The following is an 18663-nucleotide window of genomic DNA, read 5'->3' as shown; positions in this document are numbered from 1 at the left end:
GTCTCAATGTGTTGTCTCTGGGCTATTATTAGAGTAGACTGGCTGGTGGGAGGAAGACTCTGAACTTAGATGCCTCTTGTCATCTTTTTACTTATTGATTATATTCTGCTCTCCAAGCTTCTGGATGAGTGTGCGTGTGTGTGTGTGTGTTTGATTTCAAACCGGAGTGTTAATGTAGTGTATTCTTCTGTGTTAATTTGGGCCATAGGTGCATAACGTGTAAGTGCATTATATTTTGTCATGCGTAGGAGTGTATGCATTACACTACATTAATTGTGAATGTGCAAACCCAAAAAGTCATAGTGCATTGTGTATTTGTGTGTGTGTGTGTGTGTGTGTGTGTGTGTGTGTGTGTGTGTGTGTGTGTGTGTGTGTGTGTGTGTGTGTGTGTGTGTGTGTGTGTGTGTGTGTGTGTGTGTGTGTGTGTGTGTGTGTGTGTGTGTGTGTGTGTGTGTGTGTGTGTGTGTGCGTGTGTGTGTGTGTGGGGGGGGGGGGGGTTAGAGGAGGGAGGTGGGAGTGGGTGGGTGTGAGTGCGACCACCCTTTCTGGTAAGGAACATGTTTTACTCTAAACCTCGTTAAATATAGATGGTTATTAATCTTTCATCTCGACCCGTCTGCGTTGGTATCCAGGGAGAAAACCTTAAATACACCCAGCTCTTAGACAATCTCTCTCTTTTCTTCTTCTCCCTTTCCCACTCTCTTTTCCTCTGTCTATCTGTCACATACAAACACCATCACTAAGACGCTAAACTAAATGCAATAACGCAAGAGTGTGGGTGTTTCTTCAGCTCATTGTTATTCATATTGTGTAACAGTTCTGACTTTAAAGGCCCAGTGCGGTCAAAATTCTGTTTTATATGATATTGTACAACAGCTGATGAAACTAACACTTTAAAAGTGTGAAAAAGTCAATGTTATTTCCTGATAGTTGCTGGTTGAAAATACAATCTACACAGGACCTTCTAATCAGTAGGTTTGCATGGGCGGGGAGTTTGGGCTTTCAATGATGACATCACCATGCAGTAAATAACAAAGAGAGTTCCAAACCTCTCTGTCAATGACAGCTAGTTTTCAGTTCCCCCCTTCCCCACTCAAACTACTCCCAGACAGTCCTAGCTAAATTCGTGCTTGAGAAATAGTATATATATATATGCCAATTTTAATGGAAATCTATTACAGTAAGGTACTTAATTGTTAACCAGAAATGATTTGATATTGATATAAAAACAACTGCATTAGGCCTTTAAAAAAAGTATAATCTTTGAAAACGCTTTTGTTTTCACTGTCTCAAACGTTCTCCCTCCACTGTTTCTAATGGAAGTCTTTGGTCTAAAATATTATTTCACGAGAGAGAGAAATAGAACTCCAAAATAGACACCACAGTCAGTCTGAGAAGACATACGATCCTGATTCTCCATGTCCGTGCTCCTCAACAGCACCCCCAACGGTATTCTCTTTTTCCTCTCCATCTTCCACCTTTCCCTTCTCCTCACCCTCTCTCATCAGTCCCTCTCCATCCCTCTCTCCCACGCCAATCTCCCAGCTCCAGTAATAGGAGACTTGAAATCAATAGCACATTAGTCCGGCCGGAAACTCCACTGGAATTAAATATGAATGACTGAGATTGCGGCTCGAGCTACATGCTACTGCGAGAGAGTGAGAGAGAGGCATATGGCCCATAGGGGATATGAGGTTTAGCTGAGTTCTCTCCATACAGACCCATTCTGTTAGCCAGCCCCATAGTGAAATTTCTGGGGTGTCTGTTGTCTTGTTCGGTTGAGAAGCAGTGTGCAGTGATTTGTTGATGTTGTTGTTGTTTACTAGCATCTCCTTTAGCCCGTCATAGGCTAATCATCAGTGACATACATGTTTGTACCAATATTGTTTAGGAGGGTCATTTAGTGCTCTGTACTGAACAAGGGCTTTGGCGTAGTTGGACAGTGTGAACTGTGAAAGGGCACGTCACAAAGAGGCGACGGCTAAGGAAGCAAGAAGAATCCGCCAGCCCCGCCCACCCTCCCGTATCAGAGGCAGCAGAGGCAGCAGCATCATTTCAATATGAAAGAGCCCTGTTCAGTTATGAACAGATTGCATCTTACATTTTCAACATTACCTCTGAGCACAATGTGCTCTCCTTTTCATCAAGCTTTCACATCCATTCTGTGCACTCTCCTAGAAACACTCTCCATATATTTCCTTATTGTGTCGAGCACCATTTCAATTCCCTGATTGAATATTGTGAAATTAAATTAGTTCCTTTTGCACAGAATGGCTAGATTTTTGATGATGGAGAAGCCTATTATGTGCGTGTGTAATGTGCAGCTTGCTGGGTGGATGGATACACTAGAGGTAAGGTGTGGTTAGGCAGAAGCAGACAGAGTGTCTGCTGGGTATACTGTAGGGGATTGGGGGAGCCGTTGCCCCCAGTAAACTAATGCTCTGTAATCATCTAAAGGTAGATGTTTTTAGGAGGTGTATTTATCCCTTCAGAGATGAAGCAGTTGGTTTGTGACAGATGGTGTGATATTGTTCCCCTGTACAGCCCACAAGTACAACCCCTCCCTCTCTCTCTATGACAGATGTAGGGGGAGGAACACAGCCCTCTTCTCTTTTCTTTAACACTGATTTGGGTGCTTGAACCCTTAGGGACTGGGAGGGGGTGGTGGTAATGGGGATGAAGGTTTGGTCAGATAAAATAATCTATAGAGGGTACAGTCGAGGGAATCGTAAACACATTGCATGCATTATACTGTACCACAATCTGCATGTCCTTCACCATGAAACACCCTTCAACAGGGCTGGCTTGTGGTAGGCATTATTGAGCGTAGAACTGTGGATATCCACATAAATCTTGGTTAGTGTGACAGCCATGTAAGCAGCCATGCATGTAATGAAGGCAGGAGAAAGTGGAGCTTCTACTGCTGCTGCTCAGGTTGGCGAGTGTGACGCCTCAACCGCAATTTCCCAACACACATCTTCAACGCCATCCAACATATACTGAAGGCTAAGCTATGGCTCCAGGTTGTTCGACATATCCTGTACCCTCTGTGTGTATACTGAGTACTAGTGCACTGCATTTTGAAATAATTTAGCTAGCATCATGATTTACTTTGTTAAATGGCTCTCTGTCTATTAGCCAAATCTGCTGAGTGGGAGTACAGAAGTGGAGGGATGTGTACTGGCAACTGGGGATATAGATTTCTGTATTCTACAGTAATTAACCAGATTTGAAAGGATTTTAGCAGGGATTATCCGACCCCCCCCCCCCCCCCCCCCCCTGCTTCCCCACCCTCTTAATGGTAGAACAAGTTCCATTAAAGTTCTAACAGCTGTCCGGTGGGGGTGGCAGATGCGGCCTAGTGCTGCACCTCTCCTCTAGCTCCCTGGAGGGTCAGGGGTCAGTCCAGGGGTAGAGGTTAGAGAAAACAATCTCCTGAAGATGCAACGTGTTGATGTCTTTCGAGTCACACAATCAAATAAGCATCTGCCTGCCCCTCAGTAGAGGACAGCAAGAGATACTACTGCACATTTGCTTTAACGTTATTGATTATAGCTATTGTCATGATGGGTAATTCCTTCATCATCAGTGTTCAGCTTGTGAAGGTGATTGGGAAGGTGATACCATTATGTCATCCTTGGTAACACTTGACTTATAGTCAACAGGTGTAATGCTTTATTACTTGTTATAGACATATGAGCCTGTCTTATTTTGTATAATTTCTTTGCATTTGTTGTTTCTTGCTTTAGTTTCATACATGTAGCCAATCATACAGAATCTCTGTATATTGATTAAAACGTCTAATCATCTCTCTTTTTAGCATGTATTTTACGCATGTTTGTTTTCTTCCCCCGACATGTGGTTTGCTAAATTGTGAGAGCTTTCATATGCAAAAACACTAGAGGTTTGTTCTTCCTTTTCTCTCCCTCAGCACTTAATATGGTAAAAGCCTTTTTACGGCTGCTGAAGTAATGTCCTGGAGCTGGGCCACAGTGAGCAAGTGGTTAATTATTTTAATGGGACCCCCCCCCCCCCCCCCCAGGCCGATAGGGAGAGGTAGAGGGGAGGGGGTAGAGATGGGGCGTGCTCTGGGCATGGGCGCGTGGTGGGCGAGCAGGTGGATGACGGGCAGCTGAGGAGTGGATTCTGGGGGGGAGGGGAAGTGACATCCATTTTGAAGGACTCTTGGGGTTGCGAGAAACCCCTGAAAAAAAGCTAAGCCCATCTGGAAGTGAGGTGGGGGCTGTTGTGTGAAAGAGATCCAGTGGGTGGTGTCTGACACGCTCTCTTTTGTTCTTTGGTAATGCAGTAGGGATGGAAGGGGTGGGGGGTGGGGGTTCTCTCGGCTGTGGGGGAGGGGCAGCGACTCGAACAATAGTGCCGGTCTAGGAATTGAAAGCCTTCGATGAACAGAGGAGGGCTAAGGAGGAGAGAAAGAAGGAGGCTAGAGAGGTGGGAAGAATAGACCAGGCGTAGGTACTGTCCACTGACAGTATTAATCAGTGCTATACGAACAAACACAATGCAAGGGCACCACAATGTCACTGCCAAACATACGAGCGCTTCATTAAATTGTTGATTATTGTGTATTTGTATAGTATTTGCTAGACATTCTACTGCACTGTTGGAGCTAGTAACATAAACATTTCACTGCACCTGCTAAAACACCTGCAAGTCTGTGCACGCGACCAATAAACTTTGATTTGATTGGATACTGACATTTAATTCCCAAATATGACATCAGTGTGATATTTATAGATTTGTCTGGACAGTGTCTCTATGCGTGATGGTAATGATGGCTGCATTGTAGTGTGCAAGATGCTTTATATAATATCCAATTAAATGTCCAGTTAATCATGTATTCTAACTTACCAATGGGGAAAAGGATAATGATGATCTACATTGTCTGGTTGTCATGATGGAAGCTCATAGTGGTCTACATTGTCTGGTTGTCATGATGGAAGCTCATAGTGGTCTACATTGTCTGGCTCAGTGACTCTTGACCGCCTGAGAAAATACATTACAAATACAATACCTAGGCTCTCACAATCTCTAATGCACATGTGTCGCCTTGTAGGGCAATACTCTTCGTTCTTCATTCTCAGGACAACCATGGTAGAGAAATGGCTAGTGTGGGCATTGTAGTGGAAGCAGTGGACCTACATAGAGGAGAGAGAGAAAGTGAGATTAATTTGTCTTCATTAACATGGTCTCTGGCCCAGACTCCTGCCTGCTGTTAGCACTGAGCCTGCCTGCTACCCTGCTCTGCTCTGCTCTGAGAGAGACTGGTTCCATGCACACACAAATCCCTTCCTCTGCTACAGCCCCAGCCTCTGTCTGTCACACAAGGTTAATTTATCCACACCAGCCACCCCCCCTCGCCCCAACCCTCTCTCTCGCTCTCTCTCCCACTCTCTATCTCTGTCTCTCATTTTTCATAAACCTCCATACACCCCATTATTCATCTGGCATCTTGCAGACAGAGCAGAGCGGGAGCTGAGTACCTGCAGCAGCATGCCAGGCACTCTGCTTTCCCTGGTGCTGAATTGGTGGACCATGGGGCAGAGGGAGAGTGAGGAGGGGTGGGGGCAGGGTTGCAGCAGGCAGCTCTATTTGGTTATACTTTACTGATGGAGGAGATGGGGGTGGGGAATGAAGGCAGACAGAGCGGAGGGAGTGGTTTTACAGTAAATTGACAAGTGGTTCCTGTGGAGAAGGATCGATAAGAGAAGGAGAGAAGGATGGAGAGAGATACATAAAACAATACTTACCTTACTAGCTCTGACTTTGCTGAGAGCTACTTTGAGGAAGCATGTACTTACTATGACTGTGACATGTGGTTGTCCCACCTAGCTATCTTAAGATGAATGCACTAACTGTAAGTCACTCTGGATAAGAGTGTCTGCTGAATGACTAAAACGTCAAATGTAAATACAATAATGCATTGATTCATTTCCCATTTAGTGTTACCTGCTAATTTCAATTTGAGATGAAAGATGGACCAGCTATAAGACATCAGGGACAACCCTGTGGGGACACATTGTGTCCTGAACTTTGGTGTACCTCCTTTTCATTTGCTTCATTGTAAGTAATTGGATTCCATTTGAAAGGAGGCCATCTCCTTTGGGTCTTAAGACCAACGTTTGTTGTCTATATACTGAAAGGCCACAAAGAAAATCAGAAACAGTGCAACATAACGCTACAATCAGAATCTGTCACTACAGTACTAGCTAGTTCTGTTGAGCACCATGAACCACGAAATCAGAAATCAGAAAGAATCATGAATCCGAAGACCCGCCTTTCTTAGAGAAGGGGCTTGGGCCCTACCCTTTTCTTCACAATCATGGTGAACATCTCCCTCTGCTGGTCAACAGTTAGTAAAGCACACTTGCTGAAGGGAGAGGCAGCATTTTGCCTCCTGGCTGGCGTGGGAAATGTGATACAGTATATTACATAAACTCCCTCCAAAAGGGGATAATGGAATAAACCTGAAATACTTGAGCATGTTATGAATATGAATGTGAGGTAAACATATGATGCTGCTGTAGAGATACATCCAGCGGAACTAACTTTTTGAGGGGATGGGCATATGATTATAATACATATTCATCCAAAATATGAACACACTATCCTTGTGTAGTGTGAAGAGTATTCTAAAGCACACAACATGATTGAGGTAGACAATGCTTTAAAAGGTGTAAATTAGCACACCACAATGTAGCACCGCTGAATTATAGGGCCAGTACACATCCTCTTAGATAGACCTTGTAGGCGCATGCCAGACAGAATTAACAGGATTAGATCTACTTAACCAAATGACGAATGAAATGGCTCCCTCCCTGGTAAAAGGCAGATTATTTTTTCATCAATTGGATTAGTTGACCGCCGGGTGAGGAAAATAGTAATCAGACCACAGTCATCTGTCTGGTTGACACAGGCCTAGGTCTATTGGCTCAAAAAAGCCTAGCAGTTGAACAGTAGGCTATAAACCTTTTTAATCCCTAGCTGCCTAGTACTTCACTACCCAACCTTTTCTCCTGATTGCATTGCTTGATAGCCTACCATCCTCTTCAACCTCCTTGAGCTAAAAAAATATTGACCATGTTCAGGTGCCACCTGCCTGCTGTGTTGCACCTGCCTACTTGCATCATTGCAGATTTCCTAATTCACCAATGGGTGCATAGTAACAAAAAAATGTCATACTGCAGATTCATATCCGTATTATAGGCCTGTAATATATGCAGTGTGATTTATGAATTTATGCATTCATTGTAGTGTTTTGCTTTTGTTTTGACAGGTAGCTAGGACCACCAAACTGTCAACAGATGACACACCTACGGGCTTTGACGTTGTGTTTTTCACTTGGTATACATGTTGAACTAAAGTAGGTCTCGCTGTTCAGCAAACTTCCTCAATTTTCACACTGTAATGAAACCCTAACTGTTGAGGATATGGGCCATTCTCGGGCGTGACAGCGTTACTGAAACCGGTCAGGTGAGAATTTTGAATGCACTGCGGACGATCCCATACAACACAACCTTGTATTTCTGCTCCCAACCACTAGGAGGACCACTGGGATAGGCACCGTAGCGTGGTGATACAAGGAAGCGAACTCCAGCAGGAAAACAACAGTATCGAAGTGCAGGAGTGTGTGTGTGAGAGAGAGAATAGTTCGAAGACTACACTAAATGGGGACGCAAAATGGCATCTTCAACCAACGAGAGGAGGGCATTTGCTCACAAAATTAATCGGTGAGACTCATCATTTGTATGTACTCAGTAGGACAGCTAGTTCGCGTGACATAACGGACAGACCGGGTAGTGCAGGATTTGAGGGTATCGCTGATCGTAAACCGCGCAGACTGAATAGGAACGGAGACAGACGGAGTCTATTGTTCAGCATATGGGCTTCGAATGAAATGTGAATTTATCATTCATCCTGCCATTGTTTAGAAAACGAAAACGATTTTTCATACCTTGCGATTGTTACTTTGTTGCACAGACATAGAACTAGATCACAGCTATCCTTTTGCTAGTAGGCTGACACTCGAGCCATCAAACATGTTTGCTACTAGTTACCTAAATTACTTTATTTTACATTATCTTGAGGAGACCCAAGTAAAACGGATATAAAACTATAATTAGTAGTTATCTAGTCATACCAGCCGTTGAATTCGCTTTCCCGTTGACCTGTGGGATAACAAGGCGTGGGTTAGGTTACACTAATATTGTTGCTCTGCAAATGAACTCAGCTTGATCCTCTGTGCTGTCACTCCTAGTTCAAGTCATACTGTGTAGAACTCTTCCTGGGGGTAGGTCTGTAGATGGAACTGAAACGTCTAGTTCTTCTGATACACAATGAAAACAGAAGTAGGCAAGATGGAGTTCCCCTTTCCTATGGGAAATAACAGTATCTTTATTATTATCCACAGAGTTAGATCAGGCCTATAGCTGTAATATCACCTTGCATGACATGATGCATTTCCCAGTTCCACCATTGCTGAGTTAAGTTCATACTTGCGTTCATCAAAGCCTTGATCAGGGAACTGCATGCTAAGCAATTGATTGTGTGGTGTAAGGTGGTTGGGTATAGGCAATACATGGTAGTACATGCTAATAGCAGGTGTACACACACACACACACACACACACACACACACACACACACACACACACACACACACACACACACACACATACTTACTTTCAGAATAAAATCACTAGCCTAGCTGTTCACCTTGCAGTCTTCGTAGAATCATCTGAGAACCTCCTTCATGTTATGGGTGAGTGGCCCTTGGAGGCTCCTGAGAGCAGACTGGATATGTGATAAGAGATGTCTATCAGCATCACAACATGCAGGTGAACATGTCACATCAAAACCAACAGGGAAATCTCAATGACATGTTGGAATGTCAGCAGTCCAGTGCGAAACAGTCAACAACACCACAGCAGGCACATACCTTGTATCTCGTGTTAGGACTTTCCGACTGGCCCAACCATACTTATTATACTCACCATGGTATGTACGTATATTTCTCAGTCTCACATGATTATCATATTGAGTTAGCCTAGCTAACGGTGAATGGTGCTGTTCCCTCTGAATGTTGACTGGCAGCCTACTAGTTCAAATTGTATCAGCTAACCTACTACTAGGCTATAGCCTAACTTAGTAGTAACCGAGTAGAGTGCTGAATTCAACAACTTAGGCCTAATCATTGCTACAGTTTCACCTCTCTCCCCAACTCTGTTATCGTCCAGTCCTCTCTCTCTCTCCCCAGTGGGAGCCAGTCCATTGTATCGGTTCAGGATGCAGGAAAGGGTGTGACAGGGTGTTCCGTTTATTACCCTTGGAGGCGATAGCTTTTCCTTTATCCTGTTTAAAGTGGGGATTGGAGAAGGTAGCACATTTTAACGGCAGAATAACACTTCCACAAACATTGTTGTGACTGACACCTCTGTCAAAAGATTGTTGTAGAGTTCCAGCTTGAAAGGGTTGTGTGATTTGGGGTAGCAGAGTTATTTCTGAGAGATGGGTTGGGATTGGGGGGGGGGGGGGGGGTGTAGTATGTCATGGGGATAAATTACATTTGAGGGTCTCCTTTTGAAGCTGAGAGCAGTAGCATTTAATGTGTGGAATGAAGACATAGTATGACCACCGCGACCGTGACCAGGGAATTTCGGAAGCGTTATGTGTGTATCTGTGCATGTCTGTGTGAGATATATCGTCTGAGAGTATGAGATGGCCAGTCCGTTATAAGTTTGTGGAAGAGCGGCTGCATGCTGTGTCTCTGAGATGATTGGGGGCCTAGTTTGACTGTGTCCCCCTCTCTAAGCCTCCCATTTGCTATTGGTCCATAAAGGCCCAGGCCAGGGGTAGTGAGAGAGTTATGGCTCTCTGCCTGGTTTCTGTACTAGGCCCAGCCACCGCTCCTCTCTTCTCCCACAGATCCGGCTTGACTCCCATTCATAACAGCTGCTGCCATTCAGCACTGTATCTAGTACCAGCTGCTGGGGACTGGGTAGTGGGGAGAGAATGGATAGCATACATGGCTGCTCACATCTGATAAGAAGTCAAAACTGGAAAGCTATTATGAAATCTAAGGCAGGCACATAATTATGTATAAAACACTTCTAGCATTACGTCTGGGAGTAGCCTACATATTCATAATGGTTTAAAGCAGCAATAAGCAAAATGTAATAGGTTTAACTCTGGGTTATCTGCAGCAAGGGTTTTGTTTAGCCTATGTTAATTGGCTTATTTGCATGTGCATGATAATGGGGAGGCAATTAGATTTTTGGCACCTCGCTGGAGAGATTTTAGCCGAGTATCTAGATTATGGAGCATATTTGCATACGAATCTGAGGCTAGCGCTTGCAAGTTTGGGCATCAAATCAGTTCTCCTCAAGTTAACCGTCTTTATCTACTGACAGAATGATTACCAGAATCATTCTGGTATTTATTATGTCTAGACTTGTTTCTGTTTGGCTTCCTGAAGATACAGCTGTGAATGAAAAACAGTTTTTCCCCTGTTTGAGTGTAACTCTACCGTTTCCTGTCCGTCTGTCTCTGTCAGGACGGTGGCTGCAGAGGTCAGGAAGCAGGTATCCAGAGAGTACGGCTCCCCTCAGCTGTCCAAGAAACGAGGAGCACACCAGCCTGTAAGTAGCAGTGTGTGTGTGTATATCACCTTGTTTTTGGTCAAAGATGAGGACGGAATTGCTATGGTTGAGTTGAATTTACTGCTCTGGAAACGAACAACTTCTTAAGGAGGTCATCAACCACTTAGCATGTCATCTATTTGTGCATAAAAAGGCTAGCGCCGCAGTGCTCTTACTGAAGTGGAGCCTGTGTCTATGTATACGAACGAGTGTGTCAAACTAGGTGACGTAGGCTTGATCACTCATATTATCCATCTCTTTTCTTTGCTCACTATCTCAGTGTGGCCTGTGGCTTGTGTGATCCTGGTGGAATGTTCAGGTGTATGAATATAATGCTTCTCCGGGGCTGCGTTCAGTACATTAAAAAAAAACGTTCAATTGAACAGAAACGGTGCTGTACTGAACGACCAGTTGAGGTTCAAAATGCACCTCTGCCCTTTAAATATGTCACTCATTGCTTCAAGGCACACCCACCGAACGGAGCAAACCTATCTCAGTCTGTTCAAGAAAACGTGTCGTTCCGTACAAACTGTTCCGCAAACGTTCAAGCGCACTGAACGCACCTCAGGTATTGATTGTTGTGTGTTATTGATTGATTGGTTGTTAGGTGCCGCTGACAGAGGTGGTGGAGCCTGTGGACTATGAGGAGTATGTGAGTAGCCACGCCCCTGGGGCGGAGCCTTGCCCCCTCAGACAGCTGATGGAGTTCCCCCCAGATGACCTGGAGCTCCTCCTGCAGGACAGAGAGTGTACTACACTGGAGCCCCCTCTGCCCGAGGAGGAGTGAGTCACACTAACACACATATTATGTACAGTACACACACCAGTGTTTCCCCTAGCATTATGTCCCCTTGCTTAGTTTCCACCTGCCTAAAAGAGTTTGGCTTCATTGCGTTTCAAATGGCAATTTTGGAGACGGGCCTGGATGTTGCGTTGAATTCCTTTGTGCCCCGCCTAGAAAAGAATCTAGAGTGTAAGACTGACACACACATGCTCACTCACATAACTAGGACTTCTTGACACACAGCATTATCATGCTACTGGACAGGCAGAACACCCTGTACCTTTCCTATGCCATTGTAATATTTATGTCATACTATATAATTCATGTGTTTTTTTCCCACAGCACATTTGACCCAAGAGTGAGAGATGCCTTGGGTGTCTACACAGATGACTGGTTGATCATTCAGAGGAAGTGAGTGTCCCTCTATCATGTGTCCCATATGCCACCCTCTTTTCCATTCCTTTATCCACATTGATTTACAAGTGATTTGGTTGCAATGGTGCCCATGATGTGCATTATCTCTGTGATTTAAAGATGAGGATAATGTATTTTGTCATGTCTGTAGGTATCAGCGTTACAGTACAACCCACACCCCCCACAACTCTGAGCGCCAGAGGGAGAGGCAGCGAGGGCTGGTTAAGCAGACCTTTGAACTGGACGAGGCTGCGGCCACTGACCGCCAGGATGACCAGGACGATGCTAAGCGGCGGTCAGTCTCTCTGGATGACACACCCCGGGGTAGCTGGGCCTCCAGTATTTTTGACCTGAAGAACTCGTCGCCGGACGCCCTGCTGCCCTCGGTGCTAGAGCGCACGGCTGCAGAGGACATGGACCGCCGCAACGCTGAGGCCCGCCTGCAGGGGCGCCACTCTGACCTGCTGGGGCTCTTCCCTCCTCCCGACGAGGTCTGTCCCAAATAATAATATTATCATCCATACACTATTCACTTTTGTTCGGCTCAGTTGTCTGTCAGCATGTGTTGCTAAAGTGCTAGCCGACTTTGTATAGAATGATATAGCTATAAAATAGAAAGTTACGGAAACTATATCAAAACTTAATTATATATAAAAAAAAAAATCAAAGTTAATTACATATAGATTATTTTTCTAAAATTCAGGCAGTTCCACCATAGACATTGAAGCACATCAATGAAATAGCCTTCTCCTCAGCCATGTGACCATCTGTTTGCGTATCTTGCCTCTAGGGCTGGGCGATATGGCCAAAATATAATATTAAGGTATTTGTAAAATGTATGTTTTTAGGGTATTTGATGTTATATTATGTTTTTGAGTAAAAATAATAAATACCTTATTTACATAAGTATTAAGACCCTTTTCTATAAGACTAGAAATTGAGCTCAGGTGCATCCTGTTTCCATTGATCATCCTTGAGATGTTTCTACAACTTGATTGGAGTCCCCATATGGTAAATTCAATTGATTGGACATGATTTGGAAACGCACACACCTGTCTATATAAGGTCCCACAGTTGACAGTGTCAAGCCATGAGGTCGAAGGAATTGTCCTTAGAGCTCCGGGACAGGATTGTCGAGGCGCGGATCTGGGGAAGGGTACCAAACAATTTCTGTAACATTTTAGGTCCCCAAGAACACAGTGGCCTTCATCATTCTTAAATGGAAGAAGTTTGGAACCACCAAGACTTTTCCTATAGCTGGCCATCCGGCCAAACTGAGCAATCGGGGGAGAAAGGCCTTGGTCAGGGAGGTGACCAAGAACCTGATGGTCCTTCTGACAGAGCTCCAGAGTTCCTCTGTGGAGATCGCAGAATCTTCCAGAAGGACAACCATCTTTGCAGCACTTCACCAATCAGGCCTTTATGGCAGGCTGGCCAGACGGAAGCCACTCCTCAGTAAAAGGCACATGATAGGCCACTTGGAACTTGCCAAAAGGCACCTACAAGACTCTTGGACCATGATAAACAATATTCTCTGGTCTGATGAAACCAAGATTGAACACTTTGGACTGAATGCCAAGCGTCACAACTGGAGGAAACCTGGCACCATCCCTACAGTGAAGCATGGTGGTGGCAGCGTCATGATGTGGGGATGTTTTTCAGCGGCAGGGACTGGGAGACTAGTCAGGAATGAGGGAAAGATGAACGGAGCAAAGTACAGAAGGATCCTTGATGAATGCCTGCTCAGGACCTCAGACTGGGGCAAAGGTTCACCTTCCAACAGGACAACGACCCTAAGCACACAGCCAAGACAATGCAGGAGTGGCTTCGGGACAAGCCTTTTGAATGTCCTTGAGTGGCCTACCCAGAGCCCGTACTTCAATCTGATCGAACATCTCTGGAGAGCCCTGAAAATAGCTGTGCAGGAACACTCTCTATCAAACCTGACAGAGCGGATCTGGAGAGAAGAATGGGAGACACTCCCCAAAAACACGTATGCCAAGCTTCTAGTGTCATACCCAAGAAGACTCGAGCTGTAAAGTTGCTTCAACATAGTACTGAGTAAAGGGTTTGAATACTTACAGTTGAAGTCGGAAGTTTGCATACACCTTAGCCAAATACATTTGAACTAAGTTTTTCAGATTTCTGACATTTAATCCTAGGAAAAATTCCCTGTCTTAGGTCAGTTAGGATCACCACTTTTTTGTAAGAATGTGAAGTGTCAGAATAATAGTAGAGAGTGTTTTATTTAAGCTTTTATTTCTTTAATCACATTCCCAGTGGGTCAGAAGTTTACATACACTCAATTAGTATTTGGTAGCATTGCCTTTAAAAATGGTTTAACTTGGGTCAAACGTTTCGGGTAGCCTTCCACAAGCTTCCCACAATAAGTTGGGTGAATTTTTGCCCATTCCTCCTGACAGACCTGGTGTAACTGGGTCAGGTTTGTAGGCCTCCTTGCTCGTACACGCTTTTTCAGTTCTGCCCACAAATGTTCTATGGGATTGAGGTCAGGGCTTTGTAATGGCCACTACAATACCTTGACTTTGTTGTCCTTAAGCCAGTTTGCCACAACTTTGGAAGTATGCTTGGGGTCATTGTCCATTTAGAAGACCCATTTGTGACCAAGCTTTAACTTCCTGACTGATGTCTTGTGATGTTGCTTCAATATATCCCTCTACTTTTCCTTCCTCATGAAGCCATCTATTTTGTGAAGTGCACCAGTCCCTCCTGCAGCAAAGCACCCCCACAACATGATGCTGCCACCCCCGTGCTTCACATTTGGGATGGTGTACCTCGGCTTGCAAGCCTCCCCCTTTTTCCTCCAAACATAACAATGGTCATTATGGCCAAACGGTTCTATTTTTGTTTCATCTGACCAGAGGACATTTCTCCAAAAAGTATGATCTTTGTCCCCATGTGCAGTTGCAAACCGTAGTCTGGCTTTATTTATGGCGATTTTGGAGCAGTGGCTTCTTCCTTGCTGAGCAGCCTTTCAGGTAATGTCGATATAGGACTCGTTTTACTGTGGATATAGATACTTTTGTACGTGTTTCCTCCAGCATTTTCACAAGGTCCTTTGCTGTTGTTCTGGGATTGATTTGCACTTTTCGCACCAAAATACGTTCATCTCTAAGAGACAGAACGCGTCTCCTTCCTGAGCTGTATGACGGCTGCGTGGTCCCATGGTGTTTATACTTGCGTACTATTGTTTGTACAGATGAACGTGGTACCTTCAGGCGCTTGGAAATTGCTCCCAAGGATGAACCAGACTTGTGGAAGTCTACAATTTTTTTTCTGAGGTCTTGTCTGTTTACTTTAGATTTTTCCATGATGTCAAGCAAAGAGGCACTGAGTTTGAAGGTAGGCCTTGAAATAAATCCACACCAATTGACTCAAATGATGTCAATTAGCCTATCAGAAGCTTCTAAAGCCATGACATCATTTTTCTGGAATTTTTCCAAGCTGTTTAAAGGCAGAGTCTACTTAGTGTATGTAAACTTCTGACTCACTGGAATTGTGATACAGTCAATTATAAGTGAAATAATCTGTCTGTAAACAATTGTTGGGAAAATTACTTGTGTCATGCACAAAGTAGATGTCCTAACCGACTTGCCAAAACCTATAGTTTTTTTAACCAGAAATTTGTGGAGTGGTTGAAAAACAAGTTTTAATGACTCCAACCTAAGTGTATGTAAACTTCCGACGTCAACTGTATGTAAGTGTGATTTTTATTTTTTATAAATTGATAAAAAGTAAAAACATCTGATTTTGCTTTGTCATTATGGGGTATTGTGTGTAGATTAATGAGGAATTTAATAAATTTTAGAACGAGGCTGTAACGTAACAAAAGTCAAGGGGTGTGGATACTCTCCAAATGCACTGTACATTCTAAGTGATTTCAATGAGTCTTTCTCCATTCTGATTGTTTTATACTGTTCTATTCAACTTCAACCAACATTTATTTCCATCAATTTCTGCGCTCATTTGAGATCATTTCCACACAACCACATAGGGCTGCATGATATGGGCAAACAATCTATGCCTTATTTTTTACAAAATGTTGCAATTGCACTTGTGTGAACTTAAAAAAAAATGTTATGTTAATATATATATTTTTAACTAGGCAAGTCAGTTAAGAACAAATTCTTATTTACAATGACGGCCTACCCCGGGCCAAACCCGGACGACCCTGGGCCAATTGTGCGCTGCCGTATGGGACTCCCAATCGCGGCCGGATGTGATACAGCCTGGATTCGTACCAGGGACTGTAGTGACGCCTCTTGCACTGAGATGCAGTGCCTTAGACCGCTGCGCCACTTGGGAACTGTTGGAATCATGGAAATAGAATGATTATTCTAATTCTGTAGTTAGAATATGATAGTTGGCACTTTGAATACAGTGTTGTTTGAATGAAAATGCCAGGGAGGAGTTATTGTGACAGAGTAGAAATCAAAGTGTTGATAATTGTTTCCTAGGGGACCCTATAATCTTTGGCTACGTTGAACATTTTCTTTTAGCTACTTCATGTAGCTAACATTCATGCTTCGGTTATTCCTCTTTGATTTAGAAGATACTGTTGCACAGACAACATGCTGATTTAGGTCTACACCATCACTGGTATTATCAGACTGTATAGCTAGTTACGTTTGTTCTGACTCACTACATTTTATTAGCCAGCTAACTAGTGATTAGCATTAGCAACTAACACAATTTAGGCCCAACTTGCTTAGAAAAGACAAACGAGCTGTTTGCAAATGTAAGAAACACCAACTAACAGTGTAATTCTGGAACACTAGTTCATTTATATTAAGAAGCAAATAGAAAACCACATCGTTGTCATCAACATTGTCATTGTAAGCATTTCGCTACGCCTGCAATAACATCTGCTAAGTATGTGTATGTGATCAATAACATGTTATTAGATGTTATCAATAACATTTTATTAGATTTTTTTTGCATGTGCTGCGTTGACAATGCAGACTGAACACTGAACACAATGCAGACTGAACACTGAACACAATGCAGACTGAACACTGAACACAATGCAGACTGAACACTGAACACAATGCAGACTGAACACTGAACACAATGCAGACTGAACACTGAACACAATGCAGACTGAACACTGAACACAATGCAGACTGAACACTGAACACAATGCAGACTGAACACTGAACACAATGCAGACTGAACACTGAACACAATGCAGACTGAACACTGAACACAATGCAGACTGAACACTGAACACAATGCAGACTGAACACTGAACACAATGCAGACTGAACACTGAACACAATGCAGACTGAACACTGAACACAATGCAGACTGAACACTGAACACAATGCAGACTGAACACTGAACACAATGCAGACTGAACACTGAACACAATGCAGACTGAACACTGAACACAATGCAGACTGAACACTGAACACAATGCAGACTGAACACTGAACACAGTGCAGACTGAACACTGAACACAATGCAGACTGAACACTGAACACAATGCAGACTGAACACTGAACACAATGCAGACTGAAGTGTCTTGTGGTCGAAGAACAACAAATGCGCTCCATGAGTGACAGGGGGAGGGGCTAGGTCTGTGTGGAAAGCTGCGGGGAGAAATGACTCAAGTAGCGGAGTAAACTATAAAAATGGACGTTACAACCGGCGTATCAAATTTAACAAACAAAACATTCAAATACCGTATAGAAGGTAAAGTAAACGCCCATACCCGGTCCGTGCGTCAATACCGGTATACCATTTGTCTCCTTCTCATGCTCTCTCCCTCTTTCGTTATGTCTGTGTACACACTACTGTGGTGTCTGTGTCACGTTGCCATGGCGTCTGGCTGTGTAAATGTCGTGTTTATCTTCTCACGGCTATGTGTGTTGTCTGACAGGATGAGGCTGTGGAGAGATGTTCTGTCCCAGAGGTCCCCAAAGAACACTGTGGTCAGAGGATCATGGTCAAGTGTCTGTCCCTCAAGTGAGTGACCATCTCTCTGTCCTTATCGTTCCTAAAATGATCCTTGTCGGTCACTCTTTCACTTATATCCTTTTCACACTAATGTAAAGTGCTGAGTCACGGTTCAGGTTAGCACAATAGTAAATACATTTTGGCATTTTATTAATTTATCAATCATATTTTCTTCTCATCCAAACACACATTGTGCTTTTTGTACCCCCTACAGATTTGAAATAGAAATTGAGCCAATATTTGGGACTCTTGCTCTCTATGATGTCAAGGAAAAGAAAAAGGTACCGATGAGTTTTCTAGAAATGTTTAGACTGTGTACATATACAGCATGTTTATTTTTGAATTATCATATTATGCTTATGTCATGCTGAGCTCATGCTTTGACTGATTACATTATTCTAGCTCTCAGTATGCCTGAAAGGTCTTGTGCTTTAAATCTGAGTCAAAACTTAATTAATATCCCTTGATGTACATTTCCTCATCTCCCTCCCTCTCTCAGATCTCAGAGGACTTCCACTTTGACCTGAACTCAGATCAGATGAAGGGTTTGCTGCGTCTCCACACGCCCCACACAGCCATCTCCACCCTGGCCCGCTCAGCCATCTTCTCCATCACGTACCCCTCTGCAGACATCTTCCTGGTCATCAAGGTACTGGGCATAGGGCCACCAGGGGGGGTACATACAGAGAATCCAAGGAGGCTCTACGTCACATTACAAACTACTGACTCTCTGTAGGACTTTTTCTTGGTCTGGTCACATGTTCAGGAGAAAACCCCTAATCCTGTCCATGTGAACATTTTTAATGATACAAAGTCTTTTATCTTCTAT

General features: G+C 43.8%; 1 protein-coding gene across 8 annotated transcripts in view; it reads left to right on the top strand.

The window, feature by feature from the left end:
* Window positions 1-7573: 7573 nt before the first annotated feature.
* Window positions 7574-18663, top strand: part of LOC139565528 (dedicator of cytokinesis protein 7-like) — a 40889-nt gene continuing 29799 nt past the window's right edge. For 4 of the 8 annotated variants that reach the window (XM_071385944.1, XM_071385943.1, XM_071385942.1 and 1 more), the window contains exons 1-8: window positions 7574-7751; window positions 10573-10657; window positions 11265-11440; window positions 11784-11852; window positions 12007-12346; window positions 17758-17843; window positions 18049-18115; window positions 18334-18483. In XM_071385944.1, the coding sequence (XP_071242045.1) occupies window positions 7702-7751; window positions 10573-10657; window positions 11265-11440; window positions 11784-11852; window positions 12007-12346; window positions 17758-17843; window positions 18049-18115; window positions 18334-18483 (1023 nt within the window). In that variant the 5' untranslated portion in view covers window positions 7574-7701. The remainder of the gene's footprint in view (window positions 7752-10572; window positions 10658-11264; window positions 11441-11783; window positions 11853-12006; window positions 12347-17757; window positions 17844-18048; window positions 18116-18333; window positions 18484-18663) is intronic. The other 4 variants (XM_071385948.1, XM_071385949.1, XM_071385946.1 and 1 more) reach the window with 1 other exon arrangement.

Source organism: Salvelinus alpinus, chromosome 36 (assembly GCF_045679555.1).
Source record: "Salvelinus alpinus chromosome 36, SLU_Salpinus.1, whole genome shotgun sequence".
NCBI lineage: Eukaryota > Metazoa > Chordata > Actinopteri > Salmoniformes > Salmonidae > Salvelinus > Salvelinus alpinus.
Note: the sequence above shows the minus strand (reverse complement) of the source record. Positions and strands in the feature narration are given on the sequence as shown.